The following is a 24,552-nucleotide window of genomic DNA, read 5'->3' as shown; positions in this document are numbered from 1 at the left end:
CTATAAGTTTAAGGTACACAAAGTCGTGTATTTGTATGTAGCTTGGACAGATATCATGAGTACTGAAGGCCTGTTGATAAGACAGGTGAGTGGTGAGTGCTCCTGACCTTGATAGCACCGGTTCTGACTGACATTACCTCACATCAGCTGGTTTGATCTTTGTGGAGTAATAGCCAATCACAACAGGAGGAGTTCACTTTTAGGGAGGAAACAAAAACAGGGACATAGGCCTATAAAAAAAAAAATCCTAAACGATTCAATAAGGACAAACTTGAATCACTGATGATTATGTCTATGCATTAAACTGATAATAACGATGGAAGAGGCTATTTTAAACAAAGAAAGTTCTTAACATTTCGAGACTGAAGTCGTAATTGTTCAAGGATAAGGTCGTATACAATATTAGATTTGAAAGGTTGTATCAGAAGAGCACAAAACAGACTCATTTCTCCAAGCCAGTGTTGTTCAGTATCTGCAGTATCTTTTCAGGTCCTGCAGGCTACTTATTATAGCAATAGAATATTGTCATGCCTAAAGATTCCTATTCCTTATTTGTGGAATCTAAAGTCTCCTAAAGTAGATAACTTTACAAGATCCTCCACCTTCCTAATGTTCGTACAGGCTGCTGCTCTGTGATAAAACTATAGATTGAAATAACGACTTTGACCCGTTTGGATAATAGCCCTTACATTTCTTCAAAACTTATTCTGACTGTTATAACTTTAACAAGTGATGATCCGAGGAGCTTATGTGTGGTTAAAACAAACGTCTTTTAACGTCAGATACGTCTGGCAGCGTAAACACGGAAGCAGGGCTCTACCAACAGCCCATCCTATCAGAAAGAAGGCGTCAGGAAATACTGGAGCGTCATTGGGTTAAAGTTTGCCCCCCTCCCCCCCCCCCCTCCCTTTCGTTGCTCCGATAAATAAGAACCAACATCTGCACTAGCATGTGGAGACAAGTCCTGTAGCTGGTGTGAAACACATTTAGCCTACAATAGCCATCCTGCTCATTTCCTTTTGAATCTCCTTTGTAAACAGAAGCAGCATGTCTGTGGACAGCGTGTTCAGGACCCGATCTCTCGGGGTGGCCGCTGAGGGTCTTCCTGATCAGTATGCCGACGGCAAAGCAGCCAAAGTGTGGGAGCTGTACATCGGAGACACGCAGAGCAGGACGCAGGAATACAAAAGCTGGGTGGTGTCTTTGCTCAAAGAACACGGGGTGCGGAGAGTGCTGGACGTGGCGTGCGGAACTGGGTAATGTGGATCCGTGTGGGTGGGCAGACTGTGACTCAGACTAGACTGTGCAGGCGTGGCAGCACGTCTCACCAACAACAGACAAGCCAAATGGAGCTTATTTACAGTATCTGATCATGCACCACTTCATGTAAACACACTGTGTGGTTCATTTTAAAGAAGTGTCAAATCGAGTATTAAAGAAACCACGGTAGTATAGCCTATCATATGCAACCTGTGCCCTACGTACAAATAAGAAAATACATAATGATTAACCCATGCAGCGCCATGTTAAGAGGCTTGACTATTAATGTGAATCTCTCAACTGTAAAATATCTTGGACTTGATGGAGCAATAACTAAATAAAAGATGCATGAATCAGTTCATTTCACGTTGTCCCATAGACCTTCTGAAATTGCCCTAATATTTATCAGGTGCTATGATAAAACATCACTACAATTAGTTGTATTTAGTAAATAATCAGGGTAATTTGAATATCCTGGAATGTCAATCTGCTGACCCTGGACAAAAACCTGGATTAGGCTGGAGTGCAGGCCTAGTGAATGGAAATGCAGAGTTGCACTGTCCTACCTCCAGCAGCAATATGAGTCCTAGAGCTTAAACCTTTTTACATTACAACTCATTTGGCTCTTTTGGTCTGGTTTTTGCTCAGGTGCATCTGACCCAGGTGTATCATAGCTAGTGGTTCAATGGTTGTAACACATTTGAGGAGGTTAATAAAATGGTTGGCGGTTGCATGTGGTTAGTTTTGACTGGTTCCCTGCACCCTGTTGACCTCTGCTGATAGTGTATCTTTGTTTAGGGAAAGCAGCAAGGACACTCACTGAACTCACACAAAAACACACCTTTTTTAATACTTTATATTATTAAATTATCCTAATCTCACACAGTAGATTCAAGAAATGACTGTTCTGTTAAAAAACAGTGCTAGTCTTTATCATAACCTCCCCTCATGAACAGTGCAATCCTCTTTTGTTGTGAAAGTAAATGTTGTTCCTGTTGGTCTGCTATGGAGGTGTAGTGAGCACATAGACTCTGACCACATTCCATAGTATGTCTCAGTAACCAGCTGAATGAGGTTTCAAATAGCCTCACTATTTTTGGCTTTCTAAATGTGCAAGCTTTTCAGTGGTTCTGTTTCTGAGTTATTTGTTGCTTACTTGCAAGTAAACAAACTACTCCTTCAAAATAAAGTTTAAAAATTCACCATGGCTAAACTTTTAAGAAAGGTGTGAATCACTTATCTTGTAATAAGACATGCTATCATAAGAGGCTTTCTTTATGTGAACTTTAAAGCTAAGAATATCTATTTTTTTCTTCTGTAGAGTTGACTCCATCATGTTGGTGGAGGAGGGTTTTAATATGGTGAGCGTGGATGCCAGCGATAAAATGCTTAAGTATGCACTTAAGTCAAGATGGGAGAGACGAAAAGAAGCAGCTTTTGACCAGTGGGGTAAGGCATTTCCATGTGGTTAATTAACTTTCCTCTCGCATTAATAAAGTACATCTTCTTTATTTGACATCTGATAATACACTGAACTTCAACTTGTGTAGTGTTCATCGATGACTGTGATTTATTTTCTGTTTTCTTCTCTGCTTTCCTCTCAGTTATTGAAGAGGCCAACTGGTTGACGTTACCAGAAGATATTCAGAAACCAGGGGATGGCTTTGATGCTGTTATCTGCCTGGGCAACTCATTTGCCCACTTACCGGACTTTAAAGGTAAAGACAAAGTCTCAGACCCGATCCAACTAAAGTACATCATTCATCTTCCTATAGTTGTACTTCTTCAAGCTAAGTCATTTAACTGAAGAGTGTTTTTATTGTAAATAATCCTCTACATGATGTTGTATTGCTCTCAGGGGACCAGAGTGACCAAAAGTTGGCCCTACAGAACATTGCTAGTATGGTCAGACCGGGTGGCATCCTGATCATCGACCACCGCAACTATGACTACATCCTGGAGACTGGCCGGGCACCACAAGGCAAAAACATCTACTATAAGGTACTCCCATATCTGAATGGGGATAGAGATAGTTTGTTAGAGGCAGTGCAAATTGACATGCAGATGAATTGTTTCACACCCACCCTTTCACACATTGATGGTAGTGATCACTATGTAGTATCATCCATCAGAAGTAACTAATCCCATTCATACACCACCACTGAAGCTGAGGGAGCAATTCAAGGTTAAGTGTCTTGCCCAAGGACACATCGGACATGTTGCCCAGCTGGGGATCGAACCCTCGTCCTTCCAGTTGAGAGACAACGACTCTACCAACTGCCTTTTCCATTCTAGTTTCCAAATGTTGTACGAGTGTCAGCCGCCTGCTTAGTACTCTTAAGTTCTTGGCAATACAGAGTTGCCTCTCATATTTTTGTGAAGGTTAAATCATTTCAGTGTATGACATCTCAGACAATAAATACAGAAGGAAATATTCATGCAATGGACTTGCCATGAGCTAAATCCTACGTTCCTCATGTTCCCCTACACACAGAGCCTGCTCAATAACAAGTGAGAGCTATCCTTTGTTTAATCCCATGGTGTAGTTCTCTTTTCTTTTACTGATGGAAGAGGAGACGCTTTGAGAAGTGTTTTTCTGTCTTATACTATCCACTATGTTTTCCACTGTCACTGCATGTGTGTGTGTGTGTTTCAGAGTGATCTAACTCAGGACATCTCCACCTCTGTGCTGTGGGTCAACAATAAGCCCCATATGATCACTCTGGATTACACCATCCATGTTCCAAAGGCCGTGCTCCACAATCTTCCTGAAGTCAGGTAAAGTCAACAGCAGTATAGGATAACACTTTTCATGGTCTCCTTTTATGATACGACTGTTCAACATGAAATAACAAATATAACACCCTCTCCTAATTACCAGTGTCGGACAGTATGCAGAAAACAATCATTTTAGAATTTGATGGCTTGATTGAATGATGGATTTATCATTTTGTTATGTAATTAACAACAAATCATAACACAGGTTATTTCATGGCCCGTTCAGTAAGCAGGTTTAGTGCAAACACAGTCTGTTAACCCTGAATCGAGGGAATCTCTGGGCTTTCCGTTTCAGAAAGGGAAGTCAGTCAAACCCGAGAAAGAGGGGTAACTCTAGCTCTGAGTCAGTTACTATGGTAACGGAGTCTGTGAACCTAACCTGGGGCCTGTACTACGACTTGAGTTCAACATACCCAGGGTACCTTTGGGTTATCTGGATACACTAACCCTAACATAAGAGACCCTGATTAACAGTCATATGAAGCTGGTTATCAACCTGATAAGTTCCCCCGAGTTTCCAAGAGCGCGTTCACATAAAAGGGGCGGAGGTAGCTTCATCTAACCTATCACAATCATAACTGCGTCTGCCGTCAGCAGATCTACATATCCAGCGGTGTAATGGTGCCAAAAGTAGTATGTACACTCATTTTTACCCACAATGTTTTTCTTTAATAGTCCCGTCCAACAGAGGATCAACAGCCTCTGTTATGAACATATTTAGTTAGTGCGTATTAGAGACAGAGTAAGGAGGGTCATCCCTTCACCATCCTAAGAAAAAATGCAGCATTCTGAATATTGTCAATCAGTCAATGGTGTAAATCAGAGGAGATTTAGAAGTCTCCCTATGGAGACTGAACAATAAGTAGGTATAATCTGTATACCCTGCACTACACCACTGATCATATCTAACTCTGAACAAATTATTAAGAATATAAAGATGTTTCAAACAAACAGACTCCCAGAGACTGAAGTTACAGACGGACAACTTCCTATTAATGTGCAAACTACGGCTTATTATATTTTTCCTGTCGTTAGTTCACCTTGAAAAAGACGATAATAACTCCTGTTTCTTCTCTTAACTGGATGTGTTGCTCCCACTCTTTCATGTGGCGAGTATAACAGTTTGAGAAGTTATATTTCAGCTCTGATGATAACAGACAGAGCGGCATGGAGACAATAAACATTAATATAAAGATATAATTCAAAGACATCAGAAGATATTTGTCATTTAACATCATAAAAACACAACTCAAAGGCTCCAGCGCTGCTTTTTTTTAAGTCTCTGTTGAAGGATGAAGGATGATATCAGTTCAAAATAATCATTCACTTTACGACTATAATGTAAAATCATAGGGGACACATGAAGTGTCCTCCCCCCTCTCCATCAGCTCCGGAGCAGGTTATGTGTGCAGTGTTAGTTACCGTGGCGATATACCCAGGTAAGAAGTGAAAGATCTTCGTAGGATTGAAAACCCAGGGTTAACCCTGAAGTGACCTCACTACCCTCAAATCCTGCTTCATAGTACAGGCCCCAGGTCGGGAGCAGGTTCTCTCCATCTCCTCCCTCTTTCAGAGCCAGAAACAACATTTCATTTCCTCCTTCTTTTATGAAGTCACGCGTGATACAGATGAGAGGACGTGTGAAAGCAGCATGAAGTTAGGCTGTAGGCCTCATGCACATTAAATAAAGTCAACTTCATTCAGTGTTTATGTCAAATGGAAATACCTTTGTTCTTGTATTCATTTTGAGCTGCTGGATCGTATCTTAATGAAGATACATTTCAGGTTAAACACCATTCCACCAGTTTTGACTCAAATATAATAATTCTAAAGATAATAGAATAGACTACACGAGCAGGGCTCTGTCTTATCCCTCTTCTCTCTCCTTTGTCGCTTCAGCAGTGTTACTTCTTAGAATCTGTTCATATTCTCTGTATGTCTGCATGAAGGTGAAGCCTTGTTATATTTAGAGAGGGATAAAGTGGGAGGATCTTTTTTTGTCACCTGTTGCCATGGTGAATCGTAGTATCGGGGCTCCATTCATGTTTTCTTTTATCATCGTGGTGCACACGCTGAACACCCAGTGGACCTACTCAGAGTTGATTTAACTTAAATCTGCTGATCTGGAACCAAAAACTCAGAGTTTCCCACCTGAGAGTAAATCAGCTCAGAGCTCAGAGCTCAGAGTTAGACTGAGGGTTTGTTCAACCTTCTTTCTGAAACGGGCCCCAGGTCTAGACTGTATTCTTTGTATATTATTTATAGAGATCCAACACCAATCCACCAATAGGAAAGCACTTGGAAACCAAGATGAGGAAAATATTTTTTTTTGGAAGAAATCTTTGTTTAAAAATAGACTTAATTATAGATGGTCATTACAATTTATGATATAGAGGGGGCCATTGCCACTTTTGTCAGTACGAGTGCTGCAGTTGTTTGAAACAGCTGAAGGGTCTGTAGAGACCCAGTATGATAATCGTGTAAAGCAATAATCAATTCAAAAAATGGTTCAACAGAACTACCTGTTGTTGTTTGGAGGAATTCTAATGTGTGCATCCTTTGTTTGTCTTCCACAGTAAATTCCGTCTGTCCTATTATCCTCATTGCCTGGAAAGCTTCAAAAGTTTGCTGAAAGAGGCCTTCCACAGCAAAATGGAGCACAGTGTCTACGGGGATTTTAAGACATATGTCCCTGAGCAGACCCAGGCCCCGTGCTACTTCATCCATGTCTGTAAGAAGACAGCTTGAGCGCCAAATTCACCAACACACAGCTAGACCAATAAAAAGCTCTCAGGGTCTCATCATGCTTCTACAGTTCCCCAATCTTTGTAAAATGGTTTTCAAATAAAGTGTTTTAGAATGTACCCCACAGGTTGCTTGTAAAAAAAAAAGAAGAAAAGAAGCAATAATCTTTTTCAGGATGCCAGAAAATCAGATTTTCATCAAATGTATCTTTTTTTAATACTTTACCTTTATTGAGGATAAATATTAAAGCCCTTTAAAACATCCTTATAGCTGGCTTTATGAAAATACAAGGATTATTTTTCAATTGCTTTTTTTTTTGATAGCGCAGTAAAAATTCATAAAATGAGCTTAATGTTCCATAATGTTTGAAAGTGCTGTGTGCGTAAATGAAGCCATTTTGGTCCCATATAAAGAAATGAGCAGACAATCAAAAGAGAGATGTAATACAACAGAAAACCTAGTTTGAAAAATATAAAGCAAATGTATTGGATCATAGTTTCTCTCATAACTTGTATCTTCTAAATGTGCTGTATGTTTCCTGCTCTCTATTCTCTCTCTGCTCTTCTGAACTTAGACTTACAACTTGACAATGTGCATTAGTGATATTACCCATGATGGCAGACTTAGATGGATTGCCAGTTTATTCTTAGACAATTGTATTTTTAAGTTTACCACACAAGTCTTAAAAACGTAGATAAATCATCTATGGTAGTTTGTTCAGATAATACTTTCCAAGAACCAGCTCACTAACGTTACAGGTTGTCACGCCTGAATCCGCCTCGGAGTTGTTTACCTCAACAAATATTTCAGTTTTAGAGCTCAATAACCTCTGACCTCTCTTAAGCGGAAAAAGAAGAAAACATGTGTTGAGCTTCTTCTTAAGGCGTCTTCTAATAGTTGAGTTTCATTTTCACAATTATTTTCCTTTATTAGTTTCATTTAAGTTGTTTTTTTTTCTTGGGTATTGTGTTGTGTGCTGTGATGAAGACACACATTGCACCACACAATTTTTCATTTGAGCCACAAACTGCCCGTACATGTTCTGGTAGCTACCACCAAGGGACCTGTTACAGGCAGATGGTCCTTAAACGCTGCCTCCTCCTGCAGGATCTACCTGAGAGATTAACCAAAGAGTAGTAAAGGAAATGTTCAAACGATGAGAGAGGTACATTACACACAATAACTTTGACGGTGTTATCCAGTTCCACATATGTTGTGCTCAGACACCAAATTAGAAGTTTTTTTTTCCATCTGAATGAAAGAATGAAAAATAAGTTTCATGCTTTGTATTGAAATTATGTTAAATTGAATTGTCCCTATTAAAATAAAAAAATTCAAATTCAAATACTTTTAGCACCCTTCCTGTTTGCCTTAACTTGAATTTGTCTAGCTTTCAAATGTTGTGCCAGCAGACGATAGACTGTGGGAGTGGGTTTGAGATTTGAAACAATTTTAGAACAGATTTGTAATGTTGCAAATTCAAATAAAATTGGACATGGGAAAATGTTGATCATTTGCATGAAGCCTATAAAAATACAGTGGTCTGTTTTTGTTGTACATTTTTGCTTACAATTGACAGAGAAAAAGTTTTTTTTATAGGCCTTCATTTTTAAATGATTTGGTTTTAACACTCCTATGTAGAAGTACTTGTTTGTAATTTGCTGTATGTCATATTAATTAGAGTTGCCTAGCTGTAGGTGTCTGCACCAGATCCTAAGACTTTGATTCCTCGGTTCATTTTGATGCATAACTTTCACTTCAATCAGGAGAGACAAGCGAATGAAGAAATTGTTATCTATTTATAAAATAGTGTAAAATCATGATTTGGCTTCACTGTTCTAACACTTTGGACCTTTAGTTTATACATCTATATACAGTCTATGGTATTTATGTTTGATTGATGTTGCCCAAGTCATTGATAGTCTTCTGTTCTCTAAAAGTGATGAAAGTGAGACGATAACACACAAGACATTAAGAGGTTAATTATGAAGACAAAAATATTACACATAGTAGAAGAATTTGAAATGTGTTTAATGCGGAAATATTATTTTGTACTGATGATTGGAGAAAACGATTTTGATGCGATGGTCCAAACTTTTAGAACAACCCCATTCTTTCAGTGTTATTGAAAATGAACGAAGGTAAGAGGTAAACTTACCAGAGGTTAAAGAAAACGTTTAGGTCACAAAACATGTCAAGATTATACAACTGTCAGAGTTCTCCAAAATGTTGTTTTCTGCGAACAAAGAATGGCTTCACAACTTGCAGCTTTTCTGCAGAAATTGAAGTATATATGTATACATATATATATATAAATATATGTATATATATATATATATATATACATATATATATATACATATGCAATATTCCCTTTAATCCATAAATGATTGACTCACTCTATAATGTAATAAAAACATTATACTATTAGGAGTCCTGCCCCATGATGTAATAACTGAGGTGATGGAAGCAGCTGGTACTGAGTCAGAGCAGATAATCCAGTGAGAAGCAGACGTAGGGTAAAGCAGAAACAGAGAGAACACAGATGAGTTTGATGACACGTCATTTTCACATTTGGATGGGGTCTGGATGTTCACCTAGGATTACCACAAGGTTGGTATAGGTACAAGTCAAGCACGAGGGCTGCACAATGATAATAATAATAATAATAATAATAATATAATTATGTAATGTCTTTTTTTTACAACTGCAAAAACTAGCCAACAACTCAAAGATCTAGCTTAAAGGTGTAAATTCACAAGTTTCTGCAAAGTGGGACAAAAACCTACTGGAAAATTTTTTTTTTTGACAATGAATAAATATATTAAACAACGGTTCAGTACACAGGAGAATTAAAAACAAAAAGAATAAGCCTTCCCTTGTACCAACAAGTCAATCTCTGTGTTGCAGGTAGTGTGGTTTCAAACACTAATGTTGTAGCTATTGTTCTTTAATTCAGATTTTCCAAATAAATAGAAGCAGTGATGTGAGTAATACTTACCTGGTTGAATGGGTGATGGTGAAGTGAAAGGATTTTATTTACCGTCACAGAACAGAGTTGAATGTATAATTCAAAACATGCTAGTCCAAAACCTTAAAGTAAAAGTGCACAAGACAAATATAAGTAAAATCACAACTAGTGTGGGCCATTTGAGTGCAAAGAAAAAACAGCCACACGCAGCCATGTTTTAAAAGTTATTTTTAAACAACATTATCACATGTAAATTTTATCTATCATAAACCATTCTTATAAATCAACCTCAGCCGGAAATACAGAATCAAAGTAGATTTACAGAATTAAGACACTGTGACACGAGTCGGCTGAGTAAAGAACAGTAAGGCACATATGCCCTCCATGAAAAAGGTAGTTTCAACATTCAAATAATAAATCTCACCCATTTACAGCTATAGTTGCTATAGCATTGACAACTAAACATTTCAAAAGCCTTAGAAGTATAACATGGTGGAATCTAAATACAGATTAAAACAAAGTGCTGGGGATTATTGAACATGAACCAGTTTTTTATATGTACTTCATGAAGTTACTTGATTTTAAAGTAAAATTACTTGACTTAATCTTATATTGACTTATTAAGTTGCTTGTAATATAGCCTTATTTCTGTAGCATGACCTGTTTTTTTATAAACAGAAAAACAAGTGACGCATGTATCACATAAATAACTGAGTTCATCTCTTCAGTAGGTTGTCATGACAATGGAGCAGCCATCAGAAGCATACTTTAATGAGCTCATCATGTTCCATTCACTATTTTCAATCAGCAACATCTTTCTTTTTTCCTACAGGTTGTGGAATGGTGAGAATAAGAATTTAATTATTAAAATAAAATCTATTTATTCAGGTTGATCTCAAGACACATGATTTTCAAAGGTGGATTCTTTTTATTTTTACCATGCTCAGCTTTATGAGAAGTTCCCCCATGTATCATGGATCCATTGTCAAGGTATCAAGGTATTAAGAATGTTGTTTTTCACAATTGTGCTGTAAAGGCTGTGCTTTTGTTACACACCAATTTAAAAGCATCTTTCTCAGATAGCTGACCCAGTCTCCAGCACACCCTTCTCTTATTTTCAATAAGGGGAGGTAAAGAGGACTGCAGCTACTTTTACAAGACATAAATGTGCTAGTTTATTTCCATAAAACAAAAAAACAAACAAAACAAAATGTAAACAGTAGTTGCAAGCGATCCATAAATTACTAATTATAGGATTCACTATGTAACATACATTTTTACCATTACAGATATAAAACAATAAAAATGATAAGAAAAGAAAACAATATGTCAAAACAATCAAATAGATAAGGATAAGGATTGGCATATGCAACAAGAAATTCAAGTCACCTCTCATTCTCACTCCACACACACACATTCACTTTGTAAACAGAGCTATGTTTCACCATAACCACAGGCACTGTGAAGATGTATATTCTTCTATGAATAAAATGAAATGTGAAAGTGGCCACAGATAACAATACAATCCATTCTCCTCTAAACAACCTTCCAGTTTGTCTTTCATGAAAACATCTGAATTCCCTTATTTCAGCCTGATTGGTGCTGCACAACATCCTGTCTCAATCAGAGGTGTGTTTTAGAAATTTGATGGATGCAGGTCTGTCTTTTTGAACCAGTTCACTTATCAATGAAGTGAAATTAAAAGGCTTCTGTACGTTCAGCTATATCACTTAAAAGCACCAGAGTATAGGCAGAAGTCAGTAAAAAGGTATTTTTTTCTTTTAACATTTTTGCTTTACTGCTGTGGTGTATCGCAAGAAAATTATTATCAAGAGATACTGAAGTTTCTATGAAATGCAATTTAGTAGAGGATGGACTTCATGCAAGCTCCATCACACCACCTTTACAACCACAAACTTTAATATAAAGCATATCTCAGCAAGTCAGTCATGTGACATTCCAGTGTTATTTGACCTCTAAAATCCTGAACTGGGGCCGGTATCACAAAACCTTCTTAAGAAAAGAAACTTCTTAAGTAATGATTTCTTCTTAACTTCAGTCTTAAGACAAAAATTCAAAATATTCATATTCTTGAAAAAAGTTTGTATTTATTACTTAACTTTCTTCTTATGTTTCTTCCTAAGAAAAACTTCAGAATAAAGAAGATTCTTGAAAACAAAGTTCCTTAAATTTCTTCCTAATTTTCTTCTTCATTTTAAGATCACACTACACTTGTCCTAAAAATGTTGGAGTGGAAAGGTAAGCCTCTAAATGATTACATTTAAACCCATTTTAGACAATCAGTTTTGTTTTTCAGTTTTACAAAATGTGTCTTTACATTAATCATTAATGTTAGCTTGTTGTTTTTGGTGTAAGTCTCATGTCTCTGGTACTCCTGAAAAGAAGCTAGCACATTTGACAGTTCATTTTAAACTAATTTTACTTTACCCAAAGCAACTAACTAATGTTTACTCAGTTATTTATTTAAGTAAATCATAAATATGGTTGTCAATAAAAAAATGACCCAACTGTTTTCTACAGCAATAATGTTGACAAACATTCTTATTATAATGTATTGAAATAACATTTCAGTCCTTTAGTCAATGATGTTACACCCCATGTATAGGAATAGGCATATGCCTGTTATATATATATATATAAATATATATATGCCTGTCCTACAGCATCTGAGAAGTTCAATCAGGAATTACACTTAAGAACATTCTTAAGAACTTCCTAACTTTTTTATTAAGAAAATGTTTGTGAATCTGGCCCCTTCACTCTAATGTCATATTCTAGACTAAAGTGTCAAAAATGATGAAAGTTGATTTCTTTTCATAAACTGAGTGGTGGTATTTCTTTGGCAGTGCAGACTAAAGTGAGTTCATCATAATTTGGTCCTATATCCAACAAACCTATCCAACATAAAAAAGTTATAAAAGCTTCAAACACCCCTTCATTGTTGAATGGAACTGATCAATTATATGAATTGGCATACATATTTTGATCTAGTAAAGTCAACTTATACAAACTGCAACACTATCTATACATTTTGATTTGACTTGTTTAATAAATTTATTCCGAAGGTATTTGCATATTTTTGTTTCTAGCCCCAAATACAGAAATCATTTGGACCAATACATAATAAGTTGGGTGCATGAGCAGTGATCGTAAAAAAAAGTTACTATAAATGCTCATGAACCCAAAATAGTTGTTTAAGCCCCACCTCCGTCCTACAGAAGTGATATGTGAAACATTCCCCACATTAAAACAGTGAGAAGTACATGGAGCTAAAACACACATATAGACATCTCTCATGTGACACAAGCTGTCATAACCTTATTCTACATGTAGGACAAATAGATTTTAAAGACCTTTAACAATTGGTTGCAGTGAATGACAGAGAAGAAAATATCTATGTATACGCTCGTTCTTTTCCTAGATCTAGATTCTAAAAGAAAACTTCCCTTAAACCTAAAGTTAAGTCTAAAATGTATTGCAAACAGGCAGAAAAGTAGAAGAGGGGTCGTTTTTTTTGTGGAGAATCTTGGCAGCAGTCCCAGCTCAACAAGTTTAAAAGATAAAAGTGCTCGCGATAGAAATTTGAAGATTGTTACAGGGACATCACATCGTAAGCTGAACGTCAAATCAATATGCAATACTGATGCAATGCCAACATGGACAACTCTGACTGCAGACTTACTGTAGTTCTGGCTGTCCTTTTATTGACACCCTGGACATGTGTCTCCTTCCTCTATCTATTGCTCTGAGTAGTTATCCTATACATATCATTCTCTTCGTTTTCTTTTGCTAGGACTTCAACAAGCTGTGCCAGCGACAAACCTGCTGTCCTTTAGATTCCTTCATCTGAGTCCAGTGGGCTAGCTCCTCCTCTCCGGAGCTGTTGAGTCCAAGCGAAATCCAGCCAATCATTTCCTTGCGCTTCATGCTGCGCTTGTTGTAGACAGAAAAGATGAGTGTGACATCGGAAAGCTGGAAAAGAGCCACCTGGAAGATGAATGTCTCTTTGTAAGTCGGGTTGGGCTGACCCCGACAGATGGAGGTCTTACACTTGGACATCTCGTGGCCCATGGAGTTCAGCAGGGTCAGTTTAACAAACGTATCTAAGAAACATGCAAAGTAGACAATTAGATCTTTGTTTTTTTTGTAGACAGGAGACTGATTTTTAGTAATGGAGCATTTGTGCAAAGTCCTTGTTTCTTTAGTGTATTATCTTTGAAATAAGCATTACTACCGGCTGCACACACATTTTCCCCACAGCCTATTTCTTCTTCTGAAGTTGATGTACAAGGTAAATAAACTATGCTGCTATGTATCCACTAAAGGTCTAAAATAGAGTATGGGATGGAGAGAAGCAGTTAGACCTACTTCTGCATGGGCATTGAGGATAAGGTTCTTCTTTTAAAACAGATAATATATCATCATGAAAGCACTGCAGGAGCCATTCTTTTCTCTGACTTTAAGGAACTTTCCATCATAGAAATTTTCAAAATGCCCTTTGTTAAAAAAATGTTGCATATTTAAGAGAGATGCAAATTAAAGAATGAAAACACAATACACGACTAGTGAATCACATTTGTGCTTCACAGCAAAGGTATGAACTTTTTACATGTAGAACATAAATAATATATATGTTCCTCAGGAATATTTCATATTGGCTGTGTTGATTCACAAAAAGACAAGCGAAAGCACTGTCTTCATCCATCAATTTGGTATTCACAATTTCCTTAAAGTAAATGAGGCACGTGTTTCATCCCACATCTACCAACACACTCGATAATAATGCAGATGATATTCCTGTTTAAGAAAAGAGTATAAGGAATGAAATGAGAATTCTTACATAATGTCAGGCGCTGGATGCCTTCCTTGGCATCTTAAACCACACGTGCTCTCACCAAAAGACTTACCGGTATTCATAATCAACCAGTATGTGTGCTCAGGATTTAAGTTGATAAGGCAAATCTGATTTTGACAACCTCAGAGCGGCCCCCACTAAAGACCTTTGGCACCCTCCCTAGGGCGGCCTAGACCCCAGGTCGGGAATCAAAGGGCTTCAAGAATAGAAGAACCACAGCAGTAACCATTGTAGCAACTTTAAGATAATTGTGTTGTAATCATAGAAGCCTGACATTGTTTTATGTATGCAAGAACCAAAAATAAAATCAAAATACACCTACAGCATGCTGATTTGTACTGTTTAACATTTAAAATAACATTCTGTGCAACATTGACTGATGGTGTAATCAGCCATTAATCAGACCAATCTGTGCAAGCCAGGCATCACTGACATTAAACACAACACAGGTTTCAGAGCGTGGCTACTGGGCTGCATGCAAAAAAGACATACTGTGTACATACACACATTAGGGTAGCAGGATTTACAACAGGCAACTATCTTCATGGATTGAATTTCAGTTTGTCTGAAAGAGTAACTACGGAAAATGCAAGCGTGATTTAATTGCTATGTTTTTTATCACTTCTTTTTACAAGAAATTTGGAAAACCAATCAAAACAATGCTTTTTGCAATGGGTTAGGGGAGAAGATGGATACTACTGTCATATCTGTTGGCTATATATGAAGCGGAAGCCAGGAGACTGTTAGTATAAAATCTGAAAGAAGGGGAGAAATAGCTTTATTAAAATCATGCAGAACTGAAGTGTAAAAATGTCAAGCTGCATTTAACAAGGGTTATGTTCACACTGTATTGTTGCTGTTTGCCCCAACAGTCAGGTCATTAGCAGAGATTTAATCCATTAATATTGTTCCCTATATAGGCAGAACAGCTGTTCTCACCTGTTCCCAGTCTTCTCAAGACCACTTTCCTCACATAACACTCAGTGACTCTTAGCAATAGCTAGTATTCTCCTTATTGCTTTGGTTGCCACATCCTTTTCTTATTAATTATTAATCATTATTTTCAAATGTTACTTGAGAACGAGTCACAGATCCTAATAACTCAGATCAAATAAATCAAGTAGATTAAATAGTTATAAAAGATACAAACATAAATCACAAATGTCAAGCAATGGAATGTGCTTGAACATTTACTATATCCATGGAGATAGTCTAAAAATACAAATCATGTAACAGTTATTCACACATTTCTTTATGTCAGAGACAGAGACTCACCTCTGATAATATAAACCTGTCCACCTATCAAGTGTTTTAGACAACAGAAAAGCCCATCTGACAACAGGGATTGGACAGCAGTAAGAAAAAACAATGGATCAAGATGTTGAGAATGTTTAAGGGTGAGATCATTGTATGTGCAGACAGAACAGAAGATGCAGGATCAGGAGGTCGAAAGAAGCAGCACAAAGTTCAACAAGAATCCCTTTTTGTTTGAACTTGCTTAGTTGATCCCTTCAAAGTGACTGAGGAGGCTGACCAGGAGATAAAGGGAGCAAGCCAGGGATCAAAGAAAGGGGAAATGACTGGCAGGAACTGCAGTTGTGATAGATGAGAGTATCTTGTTTATCTTCATCTGCAACTGAGTCAGAGATACACTAGACAGTTTGTACCCTCTCAGGAATAAAAAACTAAATGACTTCATATGTAAAGTCATGTCTTTCACATCAATATTAATCCTACTTATCTTTAATAAGACAGTCTTTTTGTTCTTAACTCCCATTTACAATTACTATTAATTATTTGGAAGTGTAGGTCTGTGTAAGTAGAAGTAGGTCTGTATGGCTTACTAATGTGTCGAAGAAGGAAAATCTACATATTTAGAAGTTTGTTCTAAAAGAACATTATTGGTTGCTGTTGAAGCTACTAAAGTGACTTATGATCACAAGATATATTTAAGGCTATCAAGATCCCTATCCACAGGCTAAATGGGCCTCATTCACCAATATCTTTGTAAGATTTGTTTTAATTTGTTCTTCAGTGTGAGTACAGTAATGGCTACACAGGAAGAAAAAAAAAGATGCAATAAACATAATTAATGTATGCCATGTAAGACAACCCGGATTAGTATGATCACAAAAAAATGATTCAATACTGTATTAATTATGAAACAAAACACTAATGTAAACCCTGTAATATTATACAACTGTAGATTTAAATTAAATGCTATAGCCTGTCAGCACTCAAATGTTCAAGTGTTCCTCATTTCTGTTCTTCCTTAAAGTCTTTATATGTGATTTTTTGATCCAGCAGATGTCGCCCTTGAGCACCAGCATGAAACCAAAACAACTCGCGCTGCATTGCTGTGTTAGCATGCTAATGCTAGCGATCTTTATTATGCTCGTATCTTCACACTGCATGTAAATTTACCTGAAATGAGCGTGATCTAGAAACACAGTTAAGCAGTGAGTACAGTATGTTATTCTTCTTTTCTCTAGTCCCAGAATTAAACAACTTTTATACACGAGGGGAGGAGTCAGCCGGCCGTCCTGGCGATGTAAACAAAGTGAAGATAGGACTCTGAAAACTCTGAAAACATCACAGACAGTGGGACTCGGGTGTTACACCCATTGTAGACAGTCATGACTCAGAGTTATTTTCATAGAAAGCCTTTAAGAACAAATCCCACGTAAGAAAATATTGGTGAATCCAGACTCTTCTTAAAACGTATGTAGGTAGGATTTAAGAACAATTTGTTCTCATGAACAGGCAGTGAGTGAGGCCCAACGTCCTTCTCTCATCTGAAACAAGCTCAAAATTATTTCAACACTTTTTTTCTCCTTTGGCAAGTAACAAAGTTAAAACGCTTAAAAACACTTACTGGGTGGCTTGTTGGCAGCCAGATTTTTGAAATGGATACCTTTGATGACCTCAACAGAGAGACGTCCTGTTGTGGCATTATACAGCAGGCCAACAAGGATCTCTGGTGTGGAAATCTGACTAACTGACTGGAATGATGAGGCGCTTTCGCTGCACGTCATATCTGAAAGGCTGACCTGCGATTCACCACCCTAAAAATGTTGAAGACAAGCAGAAAAGTGTTCACTGAAAGATGTCGTGGTCATTATTGTTTTGTGAAATATCTATATAATTGTTTTATAATTGTATTATCCCTTACTATTTTATAACACTTTCAATATCATTTGTAAAAGCAGTTTTCTAAATGCATTATAACACAGGTGGAAGCTGTGTGCTACACCTGTGAGCTACTACCTGTAGGTCTAGATCTTCTCCATTTGCAAAGGGGGATCATTGGGATTTACAATTATTTATACAATACATTTGCTTGCCAAACAAACAAATTGGTTAGGGGGCGGGCCTTTAACTATTTTCATTAAATTTTCAATCTGTAACAAGTTCCTTTTTCCGTGCATCAGTTAATGTCAAAATGTAGAGTTCCTTATTTATTTAAAAATAAAAGCAGGTTTGTATTCAAAAAGGTAGTTACGTACCACTCGTTTAAGACAATAAACGCCTAACAAAAACATTTTCAAATGCAAATTCATGGAACTCCAAACATGCGATTAACAACTGAAAGACATATCTGCTTTAGAGTTTTTTTGAATGGGGTGTTGATGTTAACATTCAGCTCAGCTAGCCATGACAAAGATGTTTAACTGGACACTCTTTGTTTTAGTAGCCAAGAATGCATTATCATAAGACTAGTTAAGTTTGATTTCAGTCTGTGTTTTTCACAGCACTTCAGACCCTGTATCTGATCTAAGGTGTACTACATCACACACAACATGCGCAGGAACACCAAACCGGAGTTTGGATAAAAACATATTGCAAAAGAAGTGGGCTGTCTGATCAAATCTATGGTTTGTTTTACAAGTAGGATTTTTTTAAGTGACTTAAATGTGCGTTTCTCGTGAACCTCTTGCTCAGTGGTACATACTGTAGCGTGGCTACTCGTATAGTACTCTGCTCGGCTCCTCCAAACCAGGGCAGTGTTGACTGTAGAATCTTGGCTTTTTAAAGAACTCTTACTCAATCCCACTCTAAAAAGCCTGAAATGGCCCTTTGAGCTAATATTAGCTAAAAAGTTGGTAAGAATTACTGTCTTTAGGGTTGTGTCAAAAAGGATTTTCCCCTCCACCTTATTTAAGCCCAAACTTACACCAAACCCCATCAAACAAGTAATTCTCTGCAATGCTTAACTCCAACACCCTGTAGTAATACCATTCATCAACATAATAATAGTTCTGGAAGATTACAGTATAGTTGTATCTCAGGGTGGAAAAGCCTGTTTCCCAACAGCTCTTTAGCCAAAACCAATCTAAAAGAATCCTTGATGTATTTAGGTGGGCTTTTTTGTAGTTTGAGATTTGCCCCAACTCAAAGGCTGCTTTGCTTTTTAGAATTTCAAATCTATTTAAATGACATTTTTATTGTTAGAAAAGGGAAAAAAAACACAATTTCCTTTCTATATTCATTATAGAAATGATGATAACCACAAAACAAAGAGCAGAAGTGGGTTAGTAAAAACAGGACATTTATGTTATATGCTGTATAAATGTAATTCTGCAGATCAATCAATCAATCATTATTTGTATAGCTCTATTCATAACAAATGTTATCTGGAGACGCTTTTCAAAAAGCAGGTCAATTATCTTCCTGTTAGTTATTTAATATTACATAACATACATCCTAACAATTAAAGACAATCAGTCAATGTACTGTAGAAGAACATATAGTTAGGTATTTCAAAAGGGCTTGAAAGCCAATATCTGCTAACTACTTACCAGAAGAGCACAGCATGGGTCCAATATGACGGGCACGGACATTCTGCCCTGAAGGTTGAGCTTGGTGAGGTAAAAGACCTTTTCCCCAAGCACCTTCTCTTTTTTCATCCGCTGCAAACTATAAAGACGGAATCGGATGGCATAATTGCTAATCATCTCTGACTCCACATGGCTAAATCTGAAGGTCTCTGTGAAGATTGGACACGGGCCTCTCTGGATTCCTGTCCATGCCCTCTGCTTCTTGGTGGGCAGCAGCACTAGATGGACCTTCCAAGAGATGTTTCCAGTGTGTTTAAGGGAAGGAAGGTCTGATACTGCCATGATTGTGACTGCTAGCTGCTGCTCCTCACATTCATAATCAAACACAACATCCAGAGTGCCATATTTTGCAAGTGGATCTAGATCATAAGCTTTGGGTAGCTGAGCGGCTGATCCACTGGCTGACAAGTCCTAAAGAAACAAAGGAGATGTTCAATGTTTATTATACACCAAAATATGCATCTCCAGCCATATCTTTTATTACTACTCTGTAGTTACCTCTGGGCTGAGGACAGCTGTACTGTCACTTGGTACATCCTCCTCATAGCCCTTGTTGAGGTAACTCTCAGTCTCATGGCATTCGCTGCCTTCACTTGGGCATTTGCCAAAGGACAAGTGGGGACTTCCGCTGGTGTAGGATAGATAACACTTAGCGTCTCCCAGGTCCGACAGCGTACAGGACATCCTCGGAGAGCCATTCTCATCCTGATAAGGAGGTGGCTGAAGCTCATCCAACGGGGGGGTTTGTCTCATCCTCTGAATGCAGTTGGCTGTGGTTGGTAGAGAAGTCAGAAAAGTGATCAAGAATCATGAAAAGTTCACATATTTTTGTATCATTTGGTATTTTATTATTCAAACCATGTTGCAAAAGTAAACTGTGGTTTTGCTTCTTTTCCCGCCAACAACCTTGCACTTCTGACTACACTGTTAAATGGACTTGAGCTTATATAGTGCTTTTCTAGTCTTCCGACTACTCAAAGCGCTTTTACACCACATGTCACACCCACCCATTCATACCCTTTCACACACTGATGGTAGTGATCGCTATGTAGTATCATCCATCAGAAGTCACTAATGCCATTCATACACCGCCACCGAAGCAGCGGGAGCAATTCGGGGTTAAGTGTCTTGCCCAAGGACACATCGGACATGTTGCCCAGCTGGGGATCTAACCCTTGACTTTCCGGTTGAGAGCTCTACCAACTGAGCCACAGCCGCCCGTTAGTCAGCTACTTCGTCGGTTTGGCGGGTCAACTTCTGGTAATGTGGGTGAAATTTCTTGTTGAAGAAATTTTTGACTTTAAAGCCTTTTGACTTTGTTGATTCATTGACTTTTACAAGTACTATTACAAGTCAAGATTCACAAACCTTGTCAAATATCTCCAAGATTAGTTTGTACATACAAACTAATTCCTATAGTTACTACATGAAGTATGGCTTGGTTCTTATGAGTTCCACTCTCCCTGTCAGATGCTGAGAAACTCGTCCACGCCTTTGTCTCCTCCAGGCTGGACTACTGCAACACACACCTCATCAGGATCCCTAACAAGAGCCTCCAGAAGCGCCAACATGTTCAGAACAGCGCTGCTAGGATCTTGATGAGAGTGTGTAAATATGAACACATCACACCCATCCTTCAGACACTACACTGGCTCCCCATCTCATACAAAGTCACCCTTCTCACCTACCAGTGCACCCATGGAAATGTCCACCCTACCTCAAAGAACTCCTCACCCCACAATCCTCCACACTAAGCCTCCGCTCTGGAAACACCAACCTCCTCCATCCCCCCAGGACTAAACTCCACACCATTGGAGACCAGGCCTTCTGCTCCCAGTCTGTGGAACGCTCTCCCCGACCAGCTGAGGGCGCCACAGTCTGCTGACGCTTTTAAAAGGGCTCTAAAACCCTTTTTAACAGAGCCTTCTGCTAGTGTTTTTAGTATACAGAGATGCCTTTCTTGTTTTTAAACCCATGATTTATTATTTTATTGATTAAATTTGTTTTTCATTTTATTTTTAATCTCTTAACATTTTTTTTCCAAAAATATAAAGTCAATACAAATAGAATGTATTATTATTATTCCTTTAACATCTGCAGAACATTTTTGTGCACCCTATATCAAACGGTAGATAAATATGCACACACACACGAACACATCAATTACAATAACATACATACCAGATAAAAAACAAAAAAAACAACAATATCACAATGATAAGTGTCCCTTCCTTCTTACAAAGTACCCACACATTTTTATATAGAGCATCAACTGTGCTGTAGTGTCTTTCATTTGGTTATAGAATTGGTCACAGGGCGATAGATAAGATTCAAATGTTTCAGATGATCTCCTCAAGTTGTACTTCATTTTCTCCAGATTTAAGAACATCATGAGGTCCTTTAACCAGTGCCATGCTTTGGGGGGAAATGGTGACTTCCGTTCCAATAATATTCTTCTACGAGCTAAAAGAGATGCAAAGGTAATACAGTCCTTTATTTTTCTACTGATTATTTGATGAACTGGTAGTACTCCTAAAATAGCCTTTTTTGGACATGGTGTCAATGACCTGTTTAAAACTGTGGCAACGTTTAAAGAAATAGTTGTCCAGTAGCCATGCAGGACCAAAACATGTGTCATGTTTGCTGTTGACATGTGGCATCAATTACAAGTATCTGAGACATGGGCGTAGATTTTGGAGAGTTTAGAGTTAGTATAAAATAGGAGCGATGGACAACCTTAAATTGTATCAGATTAAGTCTGGAACAAGACGTGTTGTTATTCACACGGGATAAAACACTACACCAGTCATTGTCATGTTTACCAAGTTCCTCCTCCCAGTCTTTTTTAATAATGTCCACAACAGTTTCTCTGAGCTGGGATATTACAGTGTAGATTTTTGAGATGAGGCCTTTCTGATTCGTGGTCATGTCCATGATTGAGTCGATTCTAGAGTTAGGAGGAGTATTTGGGTATGAGGCGTCATTGGCTTTGACAAAATTATAGACGTGGAAGTATCGAAAGAGATGGGAATGTGTTAAGTGTGTATCACCCAGTTCACTAAAGCTTCAGAAGACATTGTCAGAGTAAAGGTCCTTTAGTCTGACAAGTTACTGACCTCTGACATTAAGAAAAGGCCGTATCGGTGTTGTGGATCGGGCTACGGTTAGATAAACCCTGGAGCCCAAAGGCCAGTCTAAATTGAGTGCAGAGTGGAAGTGATGATTGGGTTACACTTGAGTTGGGTTGATCGTATCGGGATGCTTTTTTTGATTTTGATGCTAGCATAGCAAAGAGTTTGGTAGTAGGGCAGGATTTGGCTTCAAGCTCACACTGTCACCATGTGTTGAATACAAGGGAGGTGGACCCAAGTGCAGAATAACCAAAAATATTTATTTAAACAGAAAGGCCAAAAGGCAAACAAAACTTAGTTCAAAAATCACAAAGGTAAAGACCACAAAGAGCCACGAGGCGATACGGGTAACAACAACTACACTCAACATACAATAACAATGATCTGACAACACGAGGGAAGGTACACAGAGACTAAGGGTGCGTTCGAATTGTCCCTCCTATCTCCTTTCACTATCCACTTTACCTTAATCCTGGAAGCATTTAAGTGGCGGCCATGATAAGAGCTGTTCGAATTCTCTAAAAGCTAAGGAAAGGTGGATGAATGCTTCCTTTATAACCTCCTTTAGCATAGGATACACTGGACCATCCTTTACGAAAGGAGATGAGATATGCCGCCCCACAATTCCTTGCAGCCGCAACATTTAAAGCGAGTCGCGCATCCGACCGTTCACGAACATTAACGATGATCGTAAAGTGACACAGATCATGTAAGGGATAAAAGATAAGAGACATTTTTATCCAGATGATGTTTTATTAAACATATTTCATTCACTTAAGGATGCTTTGTACAGTTGTACATTTGTATGTTTAAAACATTATGTGTAGGTTATATCTTCCATAAATGTAACAATGAATTTCATACAATCATATTTATTTTGATGTTGATTTCTGAGTGGACAGGAAGCTGATGGTTTCACTTTTCTTACTTGTAGCCTGGTAGTCTATATAGCTTTTATTTCAATCCCAACCTTGTGGTGATTAGGATTATTTCACCGGTAAGAAGGCACAGGGGAAAGTTTTTTAGATGCGTTTTTTGTAGTCCATTTTCTGAACATTGTAGTTTCAACACGGCAGACCCACGTCATTAACCTCCGCCGGCCCGTCACATTTAATGACGTGGCCTAGTGGAAAATGTGGTCGGATTGTCAGAGCAACGAGATCGTCTTTCCCTAAATCCTTTATGAATTCTCCTAACATCTTTCCTTGACTTCATGATGTTTTCGCGGGGTTAAGGTAAAGTGGATAGTGAAAGGAGATAGGAGGGACAATTCGAACGCACCCTATATAGACACAGAGGTAATCAAACACGTGAGACTAATAACACAGGTGAAGACAATCAGGGCAATCAAGACAGGGAGAAAACACAAGAGCAGAAACACTGAGGACAATACAAAATAAAAACACAGAACTCAAGAATGTAACAACCACTACAACACGCTAGAATATGAAGATACAAAATAACACGAAACACTAAAGACTAAACTATGAAACATTAAGACAAAAACACACAAGGGAAACACTAAAGACTAAACTATGAAACATTAAGACAAAAACACACAAGGGAAACACTAAAGACTAAACTATGAAACATTAAGACAAAAACACACAAGGGAAACACTAAAGACTAAACTATGAAACATTAAGACAAAAACACACAAGGGAAACACTAAAGACTAAACTATGAAACATTAAGACAAAAACACACAAAGGAAACACTAAAGACTAAACTATGAAACATTAAGACAAAAACACACAAGGGAAACACTAAAGACTAAACTATGAAACATTAAGACAAAAACACACAAGGGAAACACTAAAGACTAAACTATGAAACATTAAGACAAAAACACACAAGGGAAACACTAAAGACTAAACTATGAAACATTAAGACAAAAACACTAAAGACTAAACTATGAAACATTAAGACAAAAACACACAAGGGAAACACTAA

At 37.8% G+C, this 24,552-nt stretch overlaps 2 protein-coding genes across 4 annotated transcripts in view; one reads left to right on the top strand and one right to left on the bottom strand.

The window, feature by feature from the left end:
• The first annotated feature begins 936 nt into the window (after positions 1 to 936).
• gnmt (glycine N-methyltransferase) lies at positions 937 to 8,321 on the top strand. Its single transcript, XM_061062724.1, has 6 exons — positions 937 to 1,256; positions 2,582 to 2,709; positions 2,865 to 2,978; positions 3,119 to 3,261; positions 3,917 to 4,038; positions 6,615 to 8,321. The coding sequence occupies exons 1-6, from the start codon at positions 1,048 to 1,050 to the stop codon at positions 6,784 to 6,786; spliced, it is 888 nt and encodes a 295-aa protein (XP_060918707.1). The 5' UTR covers positions 937 to 1,047; the 3' UTR covers positions 6,787 to 8,321.
• Positions 8,322 to 13,293: 4,972 nt separating this feature from the next.
• The window catches only part of syt14a (synaptotagmin XIVa), a 31,826-nt gene continuing 20,567 nt past the window's right edge, over positions 13,294 to 24,552 (bottom strand). For 2 of the 3 annotated variants that reach the window (XM_061062828.1, XM_061062830.1), the window contains 5 exons: positions 19,967 to 20,238; positions 19,430 to 19,879; positions 17,506 to 17,695; positions 15,906 to 15,962; positions 13,294 to 13,878 (listed from right to left, as the gene is read on the bottom strand). In XM_061062828.1, the coding sequence (XP_060918811.1) occupies positions 13,565 to 13,878; positions 15,906 to 15,962; positions 17,506 to 17,695; positions 19,430 to 19,879; positions 19,967 to 20,238 (1,283 nt within the window). In that variant the 3' untranslated portion in view covers positions 13,294 to 13,564. The remainder of the gene's footprint in view (positions 13,879 to 15,905; positions 15,963 to 17,505; positions 17,696 to 19,429; positions 19,880 to 19,966; positions 20,239 to 24,552) is intronic. The other variant, XM_061062829.1, reaches the window with a different exon arrangement.

The sequence above is a fragment of the Labrus mixtus genome, chromosome 18, assembly GCF_963584025.1.
Source record: "Labrus mixtus chromosome 18, fLabMix1.1, whole genome shotgun sequence".
Lineage (NCBI taxonomy): Eukaryota > Metazoa > Chordata > Actinopteri > Labriformes > Labridae > Labrus > Labrus mixtus.
This window is presented reverse-complemented; position numbering and strand designations above follow the sequence as displayed.